This window comes from Chelonoidis abingdonii, chromosome 4, assembly GCF_003597395.2.
Source record: "Chelonoidis abingdonii isolate Lonesome George chromosome 4, CheloAbing_2.0, whole genome shotgun sequence".
Classification (NCBI taxonomy): domain Eukaryota; kingdom Metazoa; phylum Chordata; order Testudines; family Testudinidae; genus Chelonoidis; species Chelonoidis abingdonii.
This window is the reverse complement of record NC_133772.1, coordinates 103170847-103190489: the sequence shown is the minus strand read 5'-3', so window position 1 is coordinate 103190489 and position 19643 is coordinate 103170847. Positions and strand designations below refer to the sequence as shown.

Genomic DNA, 19643 nt, shown 5'->3' with positions numbered 1-19643 from the left:
CAGAGGTCCAGATACCAGCGGCGTCGCACCACTTCTTCCGGGTTGCCCCAACTCCTCAAATAACAAGGCAAATTTGAAACCTTTGGTCGAGGGGTCTCGTGAACATCGCCCCTGTTTCAGTGCAGGTACTGCCCTACAACTATCTTTGGACACCGTCTACAGCCATTCTTACACCAATGGCAGAAATATTACCACCGACAAGTGGGTCCTAGAGGTCATCACAAAACGGGGGATATTCCATCCCCTTCCTCTCCTTACCTCCCACCACACCCACCCTCCCCTTCCTCTTCAGGGGCGGGGGGGGGGACACCTCTCACGAGCCACACCTCCTGCAAGAAGTACAACACCTTCTTCACCTTGGGTGCTATAGAGCTCGTACCCGAATGCCACAAGGGGATGGGGGGTTCTACTCCCCATATTTCTTGACACAGAAAAAACAGGAGGATGGCGACCGATCCTCGACCTCAGGAGACTCAACAATTTCGTCAAGAAACAAAAGTTCAAGATGGTTACTCTCACCACCATAATTCCAGCACTGGAACAGGGCGATTGGTTTTTCAGCCCTCGACCTACAAGACGCCTATTTCACGTCACTATCCACCCAGCCACAGACTTTTCTCCGTTTTATCCTTGGCTCGACGCATTACCAATACAGAGTCTGCCATTTGCCTGTCCACTGCCCCCGCGTTTTCTCCAAACTCCCGCTGTAGTCACGGCCTACCTCAGAAAACAAGGGGTTATAATATTTCTTACCTGGACGACTGCCTTTCTCAAGGGCCTCCACACACGCCGAAGCTCTCCGCTTCACAAAGATCAACAATCGAGTGCTTCCAACTCCCTGGGCCTGCAAATAAACGAGAAACAAATCCACATTGAGTCCTACCCAACGCCTGGACTTCATAGGTGCAAGCCTCGACTCCACAACCGGACGGGCATCCCTTCCACCCGACTGTTTCCATACTATAAAACTCCCGGCTACGAGGCTTCGCAGCAGTCCTCGGGTCGCCGCCGAGACTGCTCCAACTACTGGGGCACATGGCCTCGTGCACTTTCGTGGTCCAGAATGCACGCCTCCACATGCGGTGCTTCCAAGCCTGGTTGGCCACGGTTTACAAACCAAACGTCCACTCACTACACAACCCATTGACCATTCCTTACCGGGGTCAAGGACTCTTTCATATGGTGGACAGCCCCCCCGACAACCTCTGTTTTCTGGAGTCCCCTTTCTCCAGACTCCACCCACTGGTGATGATGACAACAGACGCATCCCTCACCGGATGGGGGGCCCATATCTCCCACCATACAGTCCACGGCCTATGGTCTCCTTCCGAGACCTCCCTAACACACATAAACATTCTAGAACTTCGAGCTATCCGGAATGCTTGCTGCTCGTTTCCTCCCACTAATCAGGCACAATCAACATGTACGCATAATGACAGACAACATTGCCTGCATGTTCTACGTCAACAGACAGGGGGGGCTCGTTCCCACTCCCTTTGTTCAGAGGCCATGAACTCTGGAATTGGTTGCCTTGCGTATCGCATCCATATATCAGCTCGCGGTACATTCCCTGGCGTCCTGAACACCACTTGCCGACGAGCTAAGCAGACGCTTTCCCTCAGAGCACGAATGGGAGATAGACGACAAAATCATTCTCCACATATTCGCGCACTTGGGGTCACCCAACCATAGATCTCTTCGCGACCACCAGACAATACAAAATGCGCTCAACGTTCTGCTCCAGGGCAGGACTCGGCAAACATTCCCTAGGGGATGCATTCATGATCCCCATGGCACCGACCTTGCTTTATGCGTTTCCCCCAATACCATGCTCAACAGGGTCCTCACGAAGATACGAACAGATCGTGCCACGATAACCTGATCGCACCGTCATGGCCCAGACAACCGTGGTTCCCATTCCTCACCAGAATGTCGATTCAACCTCGGATCTCCCTCCCTCTGATCCCCAACCTCCTATCACAGCAGCACGGCCGGACCTCTTCTCACTCCCGCAATCTCTCCATGCTTCACCTCGCTCAAAGCTTGGGTACCTGCATGGTTCTCCCAACAAGAACTAGACTGCTCTGGCCAAGTACAGAGGTACTCCTGCACAGCAGAACGCAATCCACCGTACGCACCACCTACCTCTGAAAGTGGGAAAGATTTACAAAATGGTGCTCAACCAAGCGCGGCTGTCTCCGACCTCTGCACCTCTTCCCTGTATACTCGATTATTATTTATTGGACATGAAGCAATCTGGCCTGTCATCCAGCTCCATTTCAGGGTCCACTTAGCTGCCATCACGACCTTTCACAGTACAGTTGACAATACCTCGGTTTTCGCTCATCCCATCACCAAACGTTTTCTGAAGGGTCTCCAAACCCTGTATCCAGACGTTAAGCCACCTACTCCTCCATGGGATCTTCACCTGGTATTGTCCTGTTTAACCGCCAACCCTTTGAGCCCTTAGCCACCTGCTCCCTTTTACACCTCTCAATGAAAACAGCCTTTTTTGGTAGCCATTACCTCCGCCAGACGTGCGGGCAAAATAGCAGCTCTTATGGCAGATCCACCATATACCCTCTTCTTCAAAGACAAAGTTACTCTACGCTTACACCCTAAATTTCCCTACCAAAAAGTGCATGCTCCCTTTCACCTCAATGAACCGATCCATTTACCAACTTTCTCCCGAAACCGCACGCAAACTCATCTTTGAGGCCTGCGATGCACACACTTGACGTTCGATAGGGCTTTATCTTTTTATCTGGACAGAACAAAACCCTTCCGAAAACTCTCCTAGACTCTTTGTCTCTATCGCGGACCGCTCCAAGGGCATGCCTATCTCTACTCAGAGGCTCTCGAAATGGATCTCTGACTGCATACGTCTCTGTTATAAGATAAAGAACGTTACACCTCCGGAAGTGATCAGGACACATTCCACTAGATCTGTATCTACCTCTCTAGCCCTTCCTACGCAAAGTACCCTTGTCAGACATCTGTAGGGCGGCCACCTGGTCCTCTCCACCATACATTCTTTACTCACTATGCCCTATACTCAGGCCCCTCTCTGACACTCAGTTAGGCAGGGCAGTGTTGTCTACGGCATTCCTGCCAGACCCGAAGTCCCTACCTCCTTGAGATACACTGCTTTGAAGTCACCTGAAGTGGAGCACCCACAGGACATCTCTCGAAGAAGAAGAGGAGGTTACTCACCTTGTGCAGTAACTGACGTTCTTCGAGATGAGTGTCCCGGTGGGTGCTCCACTACCCACCCTCCTCCCCTTACTTTGGAGTTGGGGTGGCCTCCGTTGTAGAGAAGGAACTGAGGGTACCGGCCGCGCCTGCTCTCTAATAACACTCTCAGAATGAGTGACAGGTTCTAAGCATGCGTGGCCGGTAGGAGTACTGCTGCAAAAAATCTCCGATCGAAGGCGCAGGGGCGCACCAACACCTGAAGTGGAGCACCCACAGGGACACTCATCTCAAAGAACGTCAGTTACTGCACAAGGTGAGTAACCTCCTCTTCTGCAACTTTAGAAGAGGCTACTGCTCTTGAAACCTGGTTTAGCACATCAACAAGCTCTGGTTCCAGATGCTTAGTCAGTGACATCCACCAGTTCAGTAGTTTGACTTTCTTTAATCCTTAGTCAGGAAATGTGCTATTTTATATTATGACTTTTGTTTAATTTAAATTATTTTAATAGATTATAGTAAATTCAGGCCCTAATATACGTTTTCATAATTTAATTTTAAATAGATTATTTTTAAAAAGAAAAATGTATTAAAATTAAATTTTTAAAGTTTAAATTTTTTTTAAATAAATCCTTGTCTTTATCCATCCTGACTAGATTGAACAGCTTGAAAAGCTTTTTACCTACTGACATAAAATAAAATCCTTCATAAATAACACACAAGTTCTCAAGTTCAATTTCTTTACTAATAAAAATTTGGGGTATATGTGTTTATGAGAAATGAGCACACTATCATGTTTTTGAAAATGTTTGACTCGATGATTCAATGACTTTTCATCCAAATTAAAGTATTGAAATATACATTCTGTATCTTAACGTTTGTTTAATTGTAATATTAAGAGGTGTTTGAATTTAAGAAATTATTTCTTTTTTATATACCGATTATGCTTAATTTTCAGGGCAAAATATCATAAATTAAAATATGGCACAGAACTGAACCAAGGTGACTTGAAAATGCCAACTTTTGAATCAGGTAAGTTGTTTTTTTTTTTTGTTTTTTTTTGGTAAATTTCACGCTTTTCATTCTTTTGCTATCTGCTTTTTTTTAGATTTGCTATTTATGCAGCTCTTAATAGTCGCCATAATGTACGCAGTCATTAATAACAAAAGTTCTTCTTCGATTGCTTGCTCATGGCGATTCCACTCTAGGTATGTGCATGCTCACATGCATTGTCATCGGAGATTTTTGCCTTAGCGATATGTGTAGGGGTTGCACTGGTGCCCCCTTGAGTGCAGCACTCCTGCATCGATATATCAAGTGCCACTGGCCTTACGCCGTCTCAGTTCGTTCTTATCCCCTGTGGTGGTTACTTGGCATGCCTTCCCTTGCATTGCAAGGGCTAGCGGTTTTTGTCTATTGTCTTTGAGATTTAGGGCCTTGTAAATAGTTTTGTTCATAATAGTTAACAGTTAGGGTCCCAGTAGGGACTTCGCCACAGCAGGGCATGCCCCAGTCTGCCTGTAAGTGACCCCTATAGCAGCTGCCTCAGGTGCTTAGGGAAGTCAAACGTTGGAGACAAGTGCTGAATTTATAAGAACTTCCGGTCCCGCACACAAAAAGAGTGGGATATTTGGCTTCAGGCTCTCCTCATGGAGTTCCCCCTGCACCTGGCAGTATTCCCCATTGCCAGTGCCCAAAAAGAAGTCTAAAAGCCTGGCACTGAGCCAATAAGTCCATGGGCCATTGGGCAAAGGACTCGCTTCAGGCTGTCTGGCCACTCCAGAACCATGCACTTGCACCCCTCCAACTGGGGCTCTTAGTCCTGTGGAAGGTCCACCGCTGACTGCACAGACACCTTTGCAGGCTCCTCCAGCGCCAAGAGAGCAGTGGCCTCCACCCACACCGCTGATGCAGCATGTGCCGTAGGAACCGGCAAAGGCTCCCCACATATGCAAGTCAGATGCGAAGACCCCTCAGGGGGCGGTTGAGTGCCGCCAATTCTCCAAGGCAAAGCATTGCTCTCCACTTCCACACTGCAAGTTGCCGGAGCCTGGATGCCCTGGGTCACATCCTTGGTCACTGGTGCCACATTTCCAGTTGCCACCATCTTGACGCGGATCGCCTAGAGCAAGATTCCAGTTACCATACTACCTACATTGCTCACCCTCCTGCAAATAGTCTTCTCGGCGCAGGTCCTGGTCGCCCGCATTGTGGGAGTGCTCCCCATCGCATCTCTGGTCCCCTTGATACCAGCACTGATCACCTTGCACCAGACCCTAACAGCAATGGCCAGCGATCAGACCCAGGCATTGACGGAAGGGGATTTCTCAGGCATGGAAGCCCAGTTCAGCCCCTCATCAAGTATGCACCACCGTGAATGGGCACCCAAGGCTGCGTCGATATTGCTGAAACAGTGTCTGGCGCAGTGGGCTTATTGGGGTACATGCAGAATGGCAGTTCTGGCAATGTCTCCTACTCACGTCTCATCGTCCGCCACCTCGGAGCAGCAACTGGTGGCACCAGCGGCGCCGGGCTCAGTGCACAAGGCATGCCCGACCGGAGTAGAGGGAAGGCTGTTCACCCCTAAGTCTCCCTCCCCTATGGGGGAAGATGCCCTGTAACCTCCCCCAATGGTGCAGTCATTATTCTCGTCCCCATCTGGATCTGTGATCCCTCAACAAGTCTCTCAAAAAGTTGAAATTTCGTATGGTTTCCCTGGATCCAGGAGACTAGTACGCTGCCTCGACTTGAGGGATTCCTCTTTCTACATCTCCATATTCCAGAGTTACAGCTAGGTAACCATTTTTTAATTCTTTGAGAACAGATGTTTGGTTCCAGGGAGCTGTGTTACTGAATATACTGGTGTTTGGCAAGTGGTTTATTTGAGCCTTTATTACTTCGGTTCTCTTTCTCTCCTTCGGAAAGATCCAAATGTTGGGAGAGGTTTTAGTAGATGAATAAAGAGGCAGTGGTTTAACTTTATTTTTGGTGGTGGTGGTGGTTGTTGTTGTCTGTTATCTCATTTCTACCGTCAGCCCTTGAAGGATCTTAGTGTCTATTGGGATATTACACTCTCTTTCTTACTTATCTCAAAGAAGTTTATTTTGCCATCTAGGGAGAAAATTGAACAATGGAATAAACATTATATATGTAGAAAATTCTACGTTTTTGTTCCCTGTGACTGTATAATAAAAAATTGTGTTTACTTTATCCTGGAAAAGTTATAATTTTTTACATATTTTTAAAAAATGGACAGGGGTTTTGTCAAATCAAGAAGAAATGTCCTGATGCAAATCAGTGTGCCCATATTGGCATATGGAGTGAAGTAGACTTCACAACGTAGGCAATATGTTGCTTATAACTAATACTTCCACAAATTCTGTCTTTTATAGATCTGAAACTAGAGGAAGATTTTCCCCTTGATTAAATTTGACTGTTTAAGAAGTAAGGATGACCTTTATTGCATGGCTGGCCCCTCCTTGAAATTCAATTCTTTGGGACGCTATGTTATAAATAAAGTTTGGCCTTCCTCTTCGCTACTAACTGGAAATGCAGTTATACTCACAAGTCATCTAGGCAATGAATCTCTGTCAGGTTAGACAGTATCTCTCTCTCTCTTCCCCCTCCCCCCACCCCCTCTTTTTTTTTTGGTATGGGTACATCTTCAAGCACTTCTTCCTTGCTTGAAAGTATAAAATATTGTCCAGGTTATGTGCTTAGTGTTCATTTCTTAACATTTCTCTACAAAACATACAAGTCTGACTTCTGAATTCTCTAGATCAGTATTTCTCCTTGTTCTTTATTCCCCGATTTTATAGACTGATATAATAGAACATCTGTTAAAGTGGAATGGGCTCAAGGTGTCAGTTGCTGCTAGAGAGTAAAAGTGGTGGAGTTCCTTAATATTGTATTCTTGACATATTAGTTTAGGTTTCCCCACATACAAGTTAATGGAACTTTATTTAAACAGTATTTAGTAAAAAAATAGTGATTTCTTATTTTTTATTAAAGTTAAAAAAAAATTTACAACTATCTTCCTTTAAGAAAAATCAAGTTTCTGCTAACCAATTTTGTGATACTAAATTAATGGACATTAAATATATTCGAATAGAGAATCAGAATGAATCTTTTTCTTAAGTGCTCTGCGTAGAGCTATTTAGAATCCCCCAAGGAATAAGGGAGTTAATTAGCCAGAGCAGGTCAGCTGCTGTAATGTAAACAAAAAAATGAAATAGTTGGCATTACTTTGAATAGCCTTTAAGGGATGCTATCTGAATAATGGCAATTCGTCAGCTTTGTACCAGAAAGTTTGTTGTAAGCTAACGGTAGAAAAAAGACTAAGTGGGATGTACAAAGTCTTAATATGTGCAACAATGTGAGACTTTTTGATATTTGTTAAATCAAGTTCAGCACTTCCAAGAACATTTATAACTGTTGAATGTTGATCTGCTGATCATCAGTGAGGTTATGGAATGTGGCTTTGTAAAGGACACCATCTGAATCTAGCATTAGGCTCATTAAGGAGATGACCACACCACCAGTCTCTGAAAAATTGTGTGGGGTCTAAAAATGTTTAAGTGAAATCTTCACTTCCCTCTGTGGTCTTTAAAATTGGCAGAGTAAAATGAGCAACATTAATGCGTATCTCCTTGCATTTCAGAAGAAACCAAAGACACAGAGGTTCCTACAGTACCTCAAAATAGTCAACTGACCTGGAAGCAAGGCAGGCAATTATTAAGACAGTAAGTAATATAGTTAAGTATCTATATTTGTAATCAGTTTTTCTTCTGGAGTTTTAGAAATTATTTACATGTTTGCACTTTGCCTTGGAAATTCATGTAGTCAAAATGGATAAATATTGGTTCAGTATGCAAGACTGTATAGACTGCATTTTTCTGAAGCAGTACTAGGAGAGAGAATCTTTGGCTGTGTCACTGCTTTAAACCCTGGGAAATGAAATGAGAAGTAAACCACAGGTAGAATACATGGATTTTGGGTGGAGGTGGTCCTTTCAGTCAATTATATGGTAAACTCATTTAGCTTCCCATCTCCTCTTTAGTATTATCAATTTAATTTTTTTTTTTTTCCAGCAGCAAATCCTAGATCCTTTCTCTTTCTCATAAATGTCTTTTTCTCTTCTTTCTCTTTTCACAACCAACCTAGATATCTTCAGGAAGTAGGTTACACGGACACAATATTGGATGTACGGTCCCAGAGGGTAAGGTCTTTACTTGGGCTGTCCAGTTCAGAACCAAATGGCTCAGTGGAGACGAAGAACTTAGAACAGATCCTTAATGGAGGTGAATCTCCTTCATCTAAGCAAAAGGGACAGGAAATAAAAAGGTAGGCAAAGAGATGTAAAATTGTGATATGCTTGATAGCTGGCTAACATACCCTACTTATATTATTAATATGCTATTTCACTTATTAGATTCAGACAGCTGTGTTATGCAAGCACTGAGAAACCAGTTAGGCTCATATAAGCTTCAGAGCCTACATATTTTTTTTTTTTTCCCCCTTTTCTGGTCAGTGGCACATTAGTCAGTTATATCATCCAAATATTGCAGCTATGTGAGTGCACAGAAGCCTGAAAGTAAACTGTTGAACATAAAAGGAGTCTATAAGTGTAACTGACTATCACTAATCATATTTTTCAGATCTATCAGCTTGTACTGTGGAAAATAAATAGTGCATTATGTGAAAATCCTAGATTTTTGTTTCCGCTTTAATAATTTAAGTTGGTGTTATTAACATAAATAATTGTTTTTAAATTCTACCATACATCTTGAGTGGTGCTTTTCAATTTTGAGTCATCTCATAGATTTAGATGGACAGAGTTTTCCTGGAATTTTTTTGACTTTTTAAAAACTTTTAAAAGTTAGTTAGTAAAATTATATTTGACTTAATCCCCTAAATCCCTTCACTGTAAGTCAGCTAGTAAATTTGACCACTGTAGGCTTTTTGTTTTGTTTTTTGTTTTTTTTTGTAGGAACTCTGGTGATGTTCTTGAAACATTTAATTTCTTAGAAAATGCAGATGATAGTGATGAAGAAGAGAATGACATGATAGAAGATATTGCAGAAGGAAAAGAAAAGCATCGGATAAATAAAAAACACAAAGTAAAGAGCTTTTACTGTTGCCTTTTGGTCATGTACATCTAACATATTGAAAGCAGTGCTTATAAAATATAGTCTGGTGGAAGCCCATGTTTCAAATAGACATGAATAAATTACCCTACTTTATCTGTATGATATGTAAGTGAACATGTGGTATCAGCACGTTTTGGTGTAGCTCCTTATAATTCACCTCTACCCCGATATAATGCGACCTGATATAACACGAATTTGAATATAACGCGGTAAAGCAGTGCTCTGGGGAGAGTCGGGGCTGCGCACTCCGGCGGATCAAAGCAAGTTCGATATAACACAGTTTCACCTATAACACAGTACGATTTTTTGACTCCCAAGGACAGCGTTATATCGGGGTAGAGATGTAGTGTTTTTCATCTTCAGAATGTTTTAAACATGAGGTAATTAGTGCTCATAACATCCTTGTGAGTACAATAACTAAGATTGCTACCAAAGTCTTATTCTGTTTTTGGTTTGCTGCCAGTACTTAGAGATGGAATAATTTTGTATTTCATTCCTCCTCACAGACCTAGCTTTTTAGAGCTTTGTCTCTTTTTGCCGTTTTTAAAATTGTATGTTAACTGGCTTGGTGACCTTGTGGTGGTGGTCTCTGTGTGGATCCAAGTATATTTCCTATTCTAAGTCTCACTATCTCAGCCAATTAGGAGTAATGCAAAGGCAGTATACTCTGTCCTGTTAGGGATGGTTACTTAATTTAGCAAGAACTGTCATCTGATCATGGAGCTGCAGTGATGAGCTCCCTAGAATCTCATCTGCTTCTCCGTTTGGTGGTGATTTGTTTATTTTGTGGGGCCTATATAATGGAGGGTGCTGTGTAAGAAAGGGTGTATCCTGACGAAGTTCTGGAAAAGTCGGGATTCCTTGCAAGGAGAAGAAACTAAATGCTTTAAGGTGGGCTGGGGAGAACATTCCATCGGAGATGCAGGTTTTATGTCAGCCTCGCAGATGGAGGGGTTTTTTTTCCTCCCATCTCTAATGTTCTTGTGAAGTTGCTCCTCATGTACAGGACTTTGCTGTTTCTTCCTGAAACTTCCACTAGTCATTTAGTTAGCGTTGGATTAGTTTATGTGAGTGTATGGTAATTGTGATGGAGAGCTTGATGTTCTTTTTTTGGTCAGTGAAGCACTTTTCATCACGATGGCCCTCTGGCTGCATTGTATCTTGCTTTTTCTTTAATAGCTGGAGATCAGAGTTTTGACTTGAGGTGAGCCTCCTACCCTGCCTTGTCAGGAGCATGGTTTTTGTTTAAATTCTGGAGGAGCTGAAATAACACTATGACTAGTTGTACACACTTTGCTTTCTGCACTTCATGCTTCAAAATGTTCTTCCCTTGCAAAAAAAAAAAAAAAAAAAGTCCTCTTTAAAATGACCTGTCCCATTCTTAACTCATATTTTAGATGAGTTTCTTCTTACTGGCAGAAAATGTGTCTGCTTGTGTAATAGATGTAATCTTCTTAAAACACAGAATATATATTTTTTTATCCACTTGCAGATTGGTAATGAAGGTTTAGCTGCAGACCTTACAGATGACCCTGATACTGAAGAAGCTCTGAAAGAATTTGATTTTTTAGTAACAGCAGAAGATGGAGAAGGAGCTGGAGAAGCAAGAAGTTCAGGGGATGGGACAGAATGGGGTAAGAAGCTAATACTAACAGATGGTTAGCACTATTTGAACACTTGTTCATTACAATACACTTATGAGCTATAATATGTGCTGTTTAAGACGGAATGGATGTGTGGATGCTTGTGGTGATTAGATGCTGGCAAAGTAGGAGATAACTAGGATGTTGGGTATTACACATTTTATCCTCACACACTGTAGTGCTAACAATTAGACGGTGGTTAATTTATTTCAAATTCGCCTTTGTTTTGCTGTTGAGGAGAGGGTTTTTTTTTCCATCTTCTATATTTTTTGCTGCTCCTGGTCTATATTCCTGACCATCCCTAAAATCCTTCTTTTGGATTTTGGGATCAACTTTTTACCAAATCTAGATTTTAGATTTGGTTATGGTCTTTAATTTGTGTTGAGACCTGTGTTAAATTAATTTGTTGTATGGACTAGAAGAATTATTACATTATTTCTTGCCCAGATTTTCAGAAGCTGACTGCTAATATAGTCTTTATTAATAAAATCAGAAAATTGGTCATCTGTATACTGCTAGTTCAGATTTTCTTTAGATAATGAAGTAAGATTGCTAAACAGTTCCTTGTGATATAAAAAGCACTAAATGTTTCTCTAATGATGTTTGAAACTTGTGTGTGCAGTTTTTGTTTTTTTTAAAGAAATCGGGGGTAGGAAGAGTGGGATTAATTGGGGTTCCAAATATCCATCAGTTATTGCCTAATTGAATGGGCTATCCGTAGTTTTTAGTTCGTAAAACCACCTCACACTTGAACACAATTGACAATCTTTGCTCAGGTAAGATCCAGGACTAAAGTAACACTGTTAGAGGTAGGGTTTGCAGAATTATCGTATATAATATAGGGACTGTTCGGGAAAGTTTACACAATACTTGTCTAATGTGCCATTTTTTTAGTATGTTCTTTTCTTTTCATGAACACTAAAGTTCACTGCATTTTTAAAAGAACAAAACGCAACAGTTAACTTACCAGATTTATTTCCTTAACTTCGTTAGTGTTAGATTTAGAATTTTATTTAATCTAGTAGGTCTAAGTGCTTTACTTGGTGGGCATTCTTAATTGTTGCTGCTTGGAGGAGACAAGCTATCTAAACACTTCATTATTTTAAGTAGGAGAAAATAAAATGTCTATATGAAGTAATCTTAAAACTGTTGAATTTCTGTAGTCTGTCTAGGTATTGAACTGATATTCCAATTTAATGATCTGAGGTTTTACATCAATACGTAATTATACATGAATACACAGTACATTTAAGAAAAAAACATGGAGCAAGTTGTACATTTGAATTATTTTATACCAAGATAAAACAAATCCTTTATTGCAGCACAAAGCTGTCCCTCTCTAATGCGGGTTTGGGTGAATTTTAATTGAGAGAGGAAAATTAAAACCAGACAAACTGAAACTTCAAAACACCACGTGGCCGTTTATTAATAGGGAGAAAATCACAACTTGGGCTGGGGAGGAGCACTTTTATCAACTAACAGTACTATTAGAACAAAATACTTACACAACTTGAAGCAAGCTATTTACATTCATTAACAAGGAACCAAATACTTCAAAATTAACTGCTCTTTAAAAAAGCAAAATAAATACACTAAATTAAATGAACTGTGTGCACGTTAACCAAATATCATAAAGTACACCAACAATAGCTATTAATACAACAATTCAACTTTCATATGCTATATATACACACCTTATACCGAATAACAACAATATACAGTTCTGCAGAAGAGACTAAGCAAAGCACAGAGTAGTCACAGAAAATTAGAAAGCAAGTACCGTATTCCAGGCGCAGCTGACCAGCAGTACAGACACCAGAAGCATATCGAATCCGTAGAAGATAACTTCGAAAAATAAATGTCACGTCCCGAGCCGGCTATATCCGGAGGAGACCCCTGGCTGATTCTGGCACGAGGCATAGTTTTATTCAAAGGCTCTTTTACACTTGTCAAAATCTGATTGGTCCCTAGCATCTTCACCTTCCAGGTTCTGAGTTGGTGCCCTCTACGTAGATAGAATTTGCACACGGCACACTAGAAGCTACTTGAAGCTGCACCCAGCGCACTAGCATTATTTTGCACACAACCCTAATCTGACTGTTTGAACTGAACTACAATTGGTCAGACTGGATCCCTTTGCTCACGGCACGCCGGTATTATGCACACAGCACTAGCCTGACCCTTAGGTGACCAGGCAAAAAGAGCGGGAAAATGCACACGGCACTATAATGTTGCACGCGGTACCAGTGTGACCTCTAGATGACCGACAATTGGCCATACAGACACCATGTTAGAATAGAGGCCTTAGGGCTGCGATAAAAGCTAAAGACCAAACATCAAATGCATGTTGTCGGTATTCTGTGTAATTCCTTGGAATGTAGCATTTTAACTTTCTGACACGATATACCTTAATCCCAAATAATTGGATTATGTTGTACATTATGGAACTTTTGCTATGCCTTCGTACTACAGCTTTTTTATCTAAGATATTTTATTAGTATTGTGACTGGTGCACTGTTTCTGTCGTTAACTGGTGCTGTACTTTAAAGAGAGTCTAATTTGGTACTCCATTTTTGCAGTGTTTTTGCCCATAACATTATATAAGGATTACAACTTTAGTCTTCCCTTTAATCCAAAAACATGTATTTGCTGTCCCCTCAAACTGATGTAGGCAGATTATTGCTTCCTCAGACAATTTTGTCCTTAATATGTATCTTTTGAATTGTGAATGCAAACTTCCTCCTTTGCTGGATTTGATTCCAATTGCACATTACACCAGTTTTATACCAATATAATTCCATTGACTTCAATTCAGTTCCTTTTTATTTAATTGTAGATTGATTAAATCCTGAGCTTTTGGGAAAACATACATTTTCTTTTATAGTCTTAAAATATTCAAGATTGCAACTTAGTTTTATTTTGCACAAAGGTTAAAAGGTCATAAAGGTTAAATTCCTCATGGTGTATCAGAATTGGATACAGTATTCCAAATGTGATCCCACTTTAGTACTGTCTATGACTATAAACTACCATGAACAGATTTACATTTTTTAGTCTTATAAATACCTTGCATAAACTTATTAGACTTTTTTTTTTTAAGCTAATAGTCCCTGAAGCCTCCCCAATCTCCAGAGTGATTCTGCGGGGAGTCCATAGTGATTCCGAGGCTCAGTTCCATTTGTTTCTCTTGTATCCCTCTTCATCCTAGTTTTTATGCAACTTTAGTATTTTTGCTGTTTGTTTGTTTTATCCTCATCCTCCTTGCTGCTTTAATTTGTTATCCTCATAGCTTGCTTTATTCTTTTTGTTTCATTAGTTGGACGTGTACAAATCCAGTTGTTTGTATGCCCTATGTATGTAAATTAATTCCTAGTGAATAAAACTTCTTTCTTTATCAGATTTCTAACTTGTTTCCTGTCTGCAGGTCTTCAGACCTACGACCAGGTCATGCTTTGCTGTAACTCCAGTTTGGAGTGGACATCTTAACTAACTTTCTTAGTTACTTTTAATTATTATTATAATTCTCAGTATAGATTAACTCCAAAGATCCATAACTTTTAACATTTGATCAACAAGTTGGCAGCTATATTCAAGTTAAATCTTTCTCAAAGGAGACTACTGAAAACCAACCACTGGCTTCTTCTTCCTGTAGCAGTTTTTCATGAACATACTTGTATATTTGCAAATATTGTTTCTTTGTATTTATGTTTACTGTTATAGTTATCGCATATTGGGGTTTGCAGACACCTTTCATGCAACACATTTTGCTAACAGCTGACCTTCAAAACCATGAAAGATGAGAAAATTCAAACTATATTAAACAAAGAAGAAAGGGATGGAGAATGTCAGATTAAAATATTTCCACAGATTTCCTGTAAGGAAAATAAGATTATAATAAAAATCTACCAAATATTTGTTTTGTCCAGTCAGAGAGAAATGGAGAAAGTAGATGTGCAAAACACATGTATAAGATTCTTAAGGGGCATATCACTGTAATATTGAAATACCACAGGTATATGCATGAATATATCCCATCCCTGCGAGTTAAGGAGCTATTCTCTGTTTATAGAAGGTAAACTGAGGCTCAGAGATTAAATTTGCCACCTGAGGAAATCTGGACAGGGACACGAACAGAACCCACATTTTATGAGTCCAAGTTTGGTATCTTAACCAAAAGACTACCCTTTCTGGTCAAATCAGGACTGACTAACGAACTAGTTACTTTAACTGTCAAAATTTTCTGCACTATTTCAGTGCTAGCCTGTAATATTTTGCTTACAAAAAACAGTGCAGGCAATTGGTTGTATTTAGAATGATTAACAATTTACTGGTCTTCTGTTTTAAAAAATATTTTGTAAAATCCTAAATGTCAAGTCCCCAAATGTTGTCCCTGTATTATGTGTAACTTGAAGACTTTAATGTTGAGGAAACCTTTAAAATTTGTGACGTAAGTTATTTATTAAAGATACTTTATTTAAGCAAGTACTCTGCCCTACTTCTGCCGTGTACTGGGTTTCTACTAATTGTAATTTAAGATCAGAATGAGGATGTCAAACTGTCTTCACTTTAGTGAATGTTTTTTATTAACCTTCATATAAAATGTTGTATGTGAAATTGTGTGCGTCTTTCTGGTAATGTTTATCCATCATGCCCTTTAATTGGTAAAGCCCTATCTTCTGCATGTAGGATTAGCGTGTGAGAGGATGCATGTTGGGTTTTTTCCATGAACAAAATGACACTGATATTCTCAGCTTGCACTTTCATGAGTTGTACAGCATGAAATATATTTATTTGCTTATTCAAAGCAGGCTGAATAATTCCTAACACTGGCTTTCTAAAGATGCAGTAATCTTAAGTACATCTCTACCTCAATATAATGCAACCTGATGTAACACGAATTCAGATATAATGCAGTAAAGCAGCGCTCCCAGGGGGCAGGGCTGCGTGCTCCGGCGGATCAAAGCAAGTTCCATATAACACTATTTGACCTATAACGTAAGATTTTTTTTGGCTCCCAAGGACAGCGCTCTATCGAGGTAGAGGTGTACGTTAGATACCTTTTATTTAGTAGCATCTATCCATTATTCAACACAAACAGCTATTAAAGTAAAAACTCAAATTGTTTTCTCATTGGTAACAAAAATTAGCATAAAATAATATTCAGATGTAATTATAGTAAATAGTTTAGTGAAAACTGTATAGAATGGGATCAATACTTTGTAAACTGTAACTGATAAAACTGAGACTGCACCTTTAAAATATTTTCAAGTATAACCTAAGAACTTTTTATTGATGATTATGTTGAGCTATAACAGTCAATCACCAACAGCTTGCATTGCCAACTGCTGATTTTTTTTCTTTTAATAATATGCTGCATGTAGACAAAGATGACCTGTCCCCAACTTCTGAGGTTTGGGATGTAGACCAGGGACTAATAACTAAACTGAAGGAACAGTACAAGAAGGAACGAAAGGGGAAGAAAGGGGTAAAGAGTAAGTGCAGATTCTGAATCTTGAAATGCAATTCTTTTTCTCCATTTGGAAGACTTTTTTTTTTCTTCTTCTGCAAATTCTGTTTTTGTTTTTGCATTAAGTATTGTTTTCCTTGATGGGGGCAACCAACTTTAACTTTCTATCTGCTAAATCTGATCATACAAGAAATACCTTGTGCCACTTGTGAGAACAGAAATGTGAAAACACTTATAAACATAAAAATCTAGAGTTAAATAGGAAAAGAGAAATAACTACCTTGAAATCTAAGTATAGGGGTAGATTTTGAAAAGTATTGGTTCTGGGAATGCTGTCTCGCCTTTTCCTGAACTTTAACAAAGTAGGCTAAATTTCTCCATTTGTAAAAGAAAAAGATTCTTGAACCGACTTCTTTCTTGAACCTTGCTTTGAATCACGATTCAATTATATTGTTGGGCCTATATTTGTGTCTGTCTGCTAGAAGGCAGCATGAGAATGAAAAATATGCCTTTCATGTAAGGGAAAGCAAACATTTTTGTGGATTACTCTACAATATATTTTTGCCTTCATGTTGACATTCATTCTGCCATGCAGTTAACATCCTCTGACATTCTAAAGAAAAATACTGCCGTTAGGAAGGAAGAAAGGATTAAATTCTGTCGGATTAAATGACTGATGAATAAGGCTTCCACTTAAAAATATGGAAAGTAATTTGAACTCCAGATTTTAATATTATGAATTATAAAATGAGATACATAATGCTACAGTATATAGAATTCAATTTGTTATGTAAAGCTTATATAGACAAAGCAACATTAGTATTTGAGTTGCACTGGTGTAATTTTGGAGTAACTCCATTGAGTGCAATGTTTTTACACTAGTTTAATTCAGAACTATATTTGATCCAAAGTAATTTTACATGCGAATTCAAAATTTTTTGTGAAACACTGTAAGCTCTGTGTAAGTGCTAAATATATACTTAAATTAGACTGTACATTATTTTTTAACATATAATCATAGATTTATAGATTACAAAGCCAGAGGGACCAATGTCTGGTGTGCTGTATAACACACACAGGACTCCCCCCTCCCCCAAATAATTCCTAGAGCATATCTTTTAGACAAACATCCAATCTTGATTTAAAAAATGTCAGTGATGGAGAATCCACCATGACCTCTGGTAAATTGTTCCAATGGCTGATTACTCTCACTATTAAAAATGTATGCCTTATTTCCAGGCTGAATTTATCTAGCTTCAACTTCTTCCTATTGGATTGTAGTGTAACTTTCTCTGGTAATTTGAAGAGCCGTTTATTAAATATTTGTTCCCCATTTGGGTACTTAGACTGTAATCAAGTCACCTTCTCTTTGTTAAGATAAATAGTTTGAGCTAATAGATTTTAAATATAAAGGAAGGGGTTTTTTATTTAAATGTTAAATTACTTTAAATTTTCAAATACGTAATGCTATTCTGTTTTGTGTGTGAGCTCTAATGTCACTTAACTATAATTTAGTTTGTGCATGTTTGTTTTTAAAGTTTTGCATGACTTATTTATGTAATAAGGTGTAATTTTGTTAAGGTCAGAGGTTACTTAACTTTTTTGTTGTTGTTTTTTTAATAGTTAAGTATACCTAACTGGGGCCAAACTAAAAGTAGTAAACATATGCACAAATGTGCACCTGCATTTAGCATGTAAACAACCAGTTAGACAATTACCAGCCTTGTATGACCTATTTTGGAAATAGGTTTACAAATTTATTTTTGAGTGTTAAAGTGAAGATGTACCTTTTGAAAATTTGTCCCTGCTAATTTGGTTTCCTATTTAACTTTCAGAACTTTTTTTTTCTTCAGGCGTTGTACAACCCATAGTGACAATAAAATTCATAAACACACTGGTATCTTTCGGTTTCTAAAAAGAATGAACTGATGTGATGTAGTTACCTTTTCTTAAATTTGGATTAAAATGATTGAATGGTAGGCTTTGAATGCTGTTGAATTTGTACTTCGATTAAAGTTTTGCTTTAAATGCACAAGTGTACCCTCCACCCTCACCCCAGTCAGATTCTGCTTTCTCATGCTCATGAAGTGAGTAGCTCAGAGAAACAGTGAGAACAGAGGATTACACATTTTGCTGTGGGGATATATTAACTATTATGGAACATGGCAGGGGCTGCAGCTTTTCAAAGCCCCAAGAAGTTCTGCTGGGAAGACATGGAGTCCACCTAAGCACGAAGGGGAAGAGCAGTGTATTGAGGAGGACTTGAAATTAGTTTCAAAGGGGACAGGTTACAAAAGCCCACAGGTAAATATTAAAAAGAAGTGACCTTACCCGAGGTCGCTTAACCGAGGACTGTTGGGGTGTGACATGGAAAATTACAACAGGGTCATGGGAGCAACGAGAGGGGAAACTGCTCAACACCTTAGCTGTCTATACACAAATGCAAGGAGTCTGGAGAATGAACAGAAAGAATAGGAAGTATTAGTACACAAACTAAATTATTACTTTATTGGTATCACAGAGACTAGGTGGGATAAGTCTCATTACTGGAATATTAGTACAGAGGGAGAAGAATAGCTTGTTCAGGAAGGGCAGGCAGAGTTAAAAGGGATGAGGTGTAATATTCTTTTTGTATAAGACGTACACTTGTTCTGAGGTCCAGAAGGAGGTGGGAGGAAGACCAGCTGAGTCTGTGGGTAAAGATAAAAGGGTTAAAAATGGGGATGATGACATGGTAGAGGTCTATTCTAGTTAACCAAACCAGGAAGAGGAGGTGGATGAGGCATTTCCAGAACAAATAGCAGAAATATCCAAAACATGCAACCTGGTAGTAATGGTGGACTTTAACTATCCAGACATCTCTTGGAAAAATAACAACAAAATACAAAATTTCGAGTACATTCTAAGACTTTACTGGGGATAACTTTGTTCCAGAAAAGTGGAGAAAGTAACCGGGGGGACAGCCATTTTAGACTTGATTCTAACCAATGGGGAGGAATTGTGTAATGGGAGGCAATTTTGGTGAACGTGATCATGAAACAATAGATTTCGTGATTCTAAGGAAAGGAAGGAGTGAAAGCAGCAGATAATGGACTTCAAAAAAGCATATTTAAACAAACACTGCTCACCATCAGCACCTGAACTGATCCATATGATTCAGCTCAGGATCAGCACCTTGTTTAATATCAGAAC

The 19643-nt window shown here is 39.7% G+C and overlaps 1 protein-coding gene across 3 annotated transcripts in view; it reads left to right on the top strand.

Moving 5' to 3' along the window:
• STRN3 (striatin 3) overlaps positions 1-19643 on the top strand; it is an 89431-nt gene that overhangs the window by 38887 nt on the left and 30901 nt on the right. For 2 of the 3 annotated variants that reach the window (XM_032773253.2, XM_032773242.2), the window contains exons 3-7: positions 4151-4224; positions 7853-7934; positions 8356-8535; positions 9182-9311; positions 10834-10975. In XM_032773253.2, the coding sequence (XP_032629144.1) occupies positions 4151-4224; positions 7853-7934; positions 8356-8535; positions 9182-9311; positions 10834-10975 (608 nt within the window). Of the gene's footprint in view, positions 1-4150; positions 4225-7852; positions 7935-8355; positions 8536-9181; positions 9312-10833; positions 10976-16365; positions 16477-19643 lie in introns of all 3 variants that reach the window. The other variant, XM_032773234.2, reaches the window with a different exon arrangement.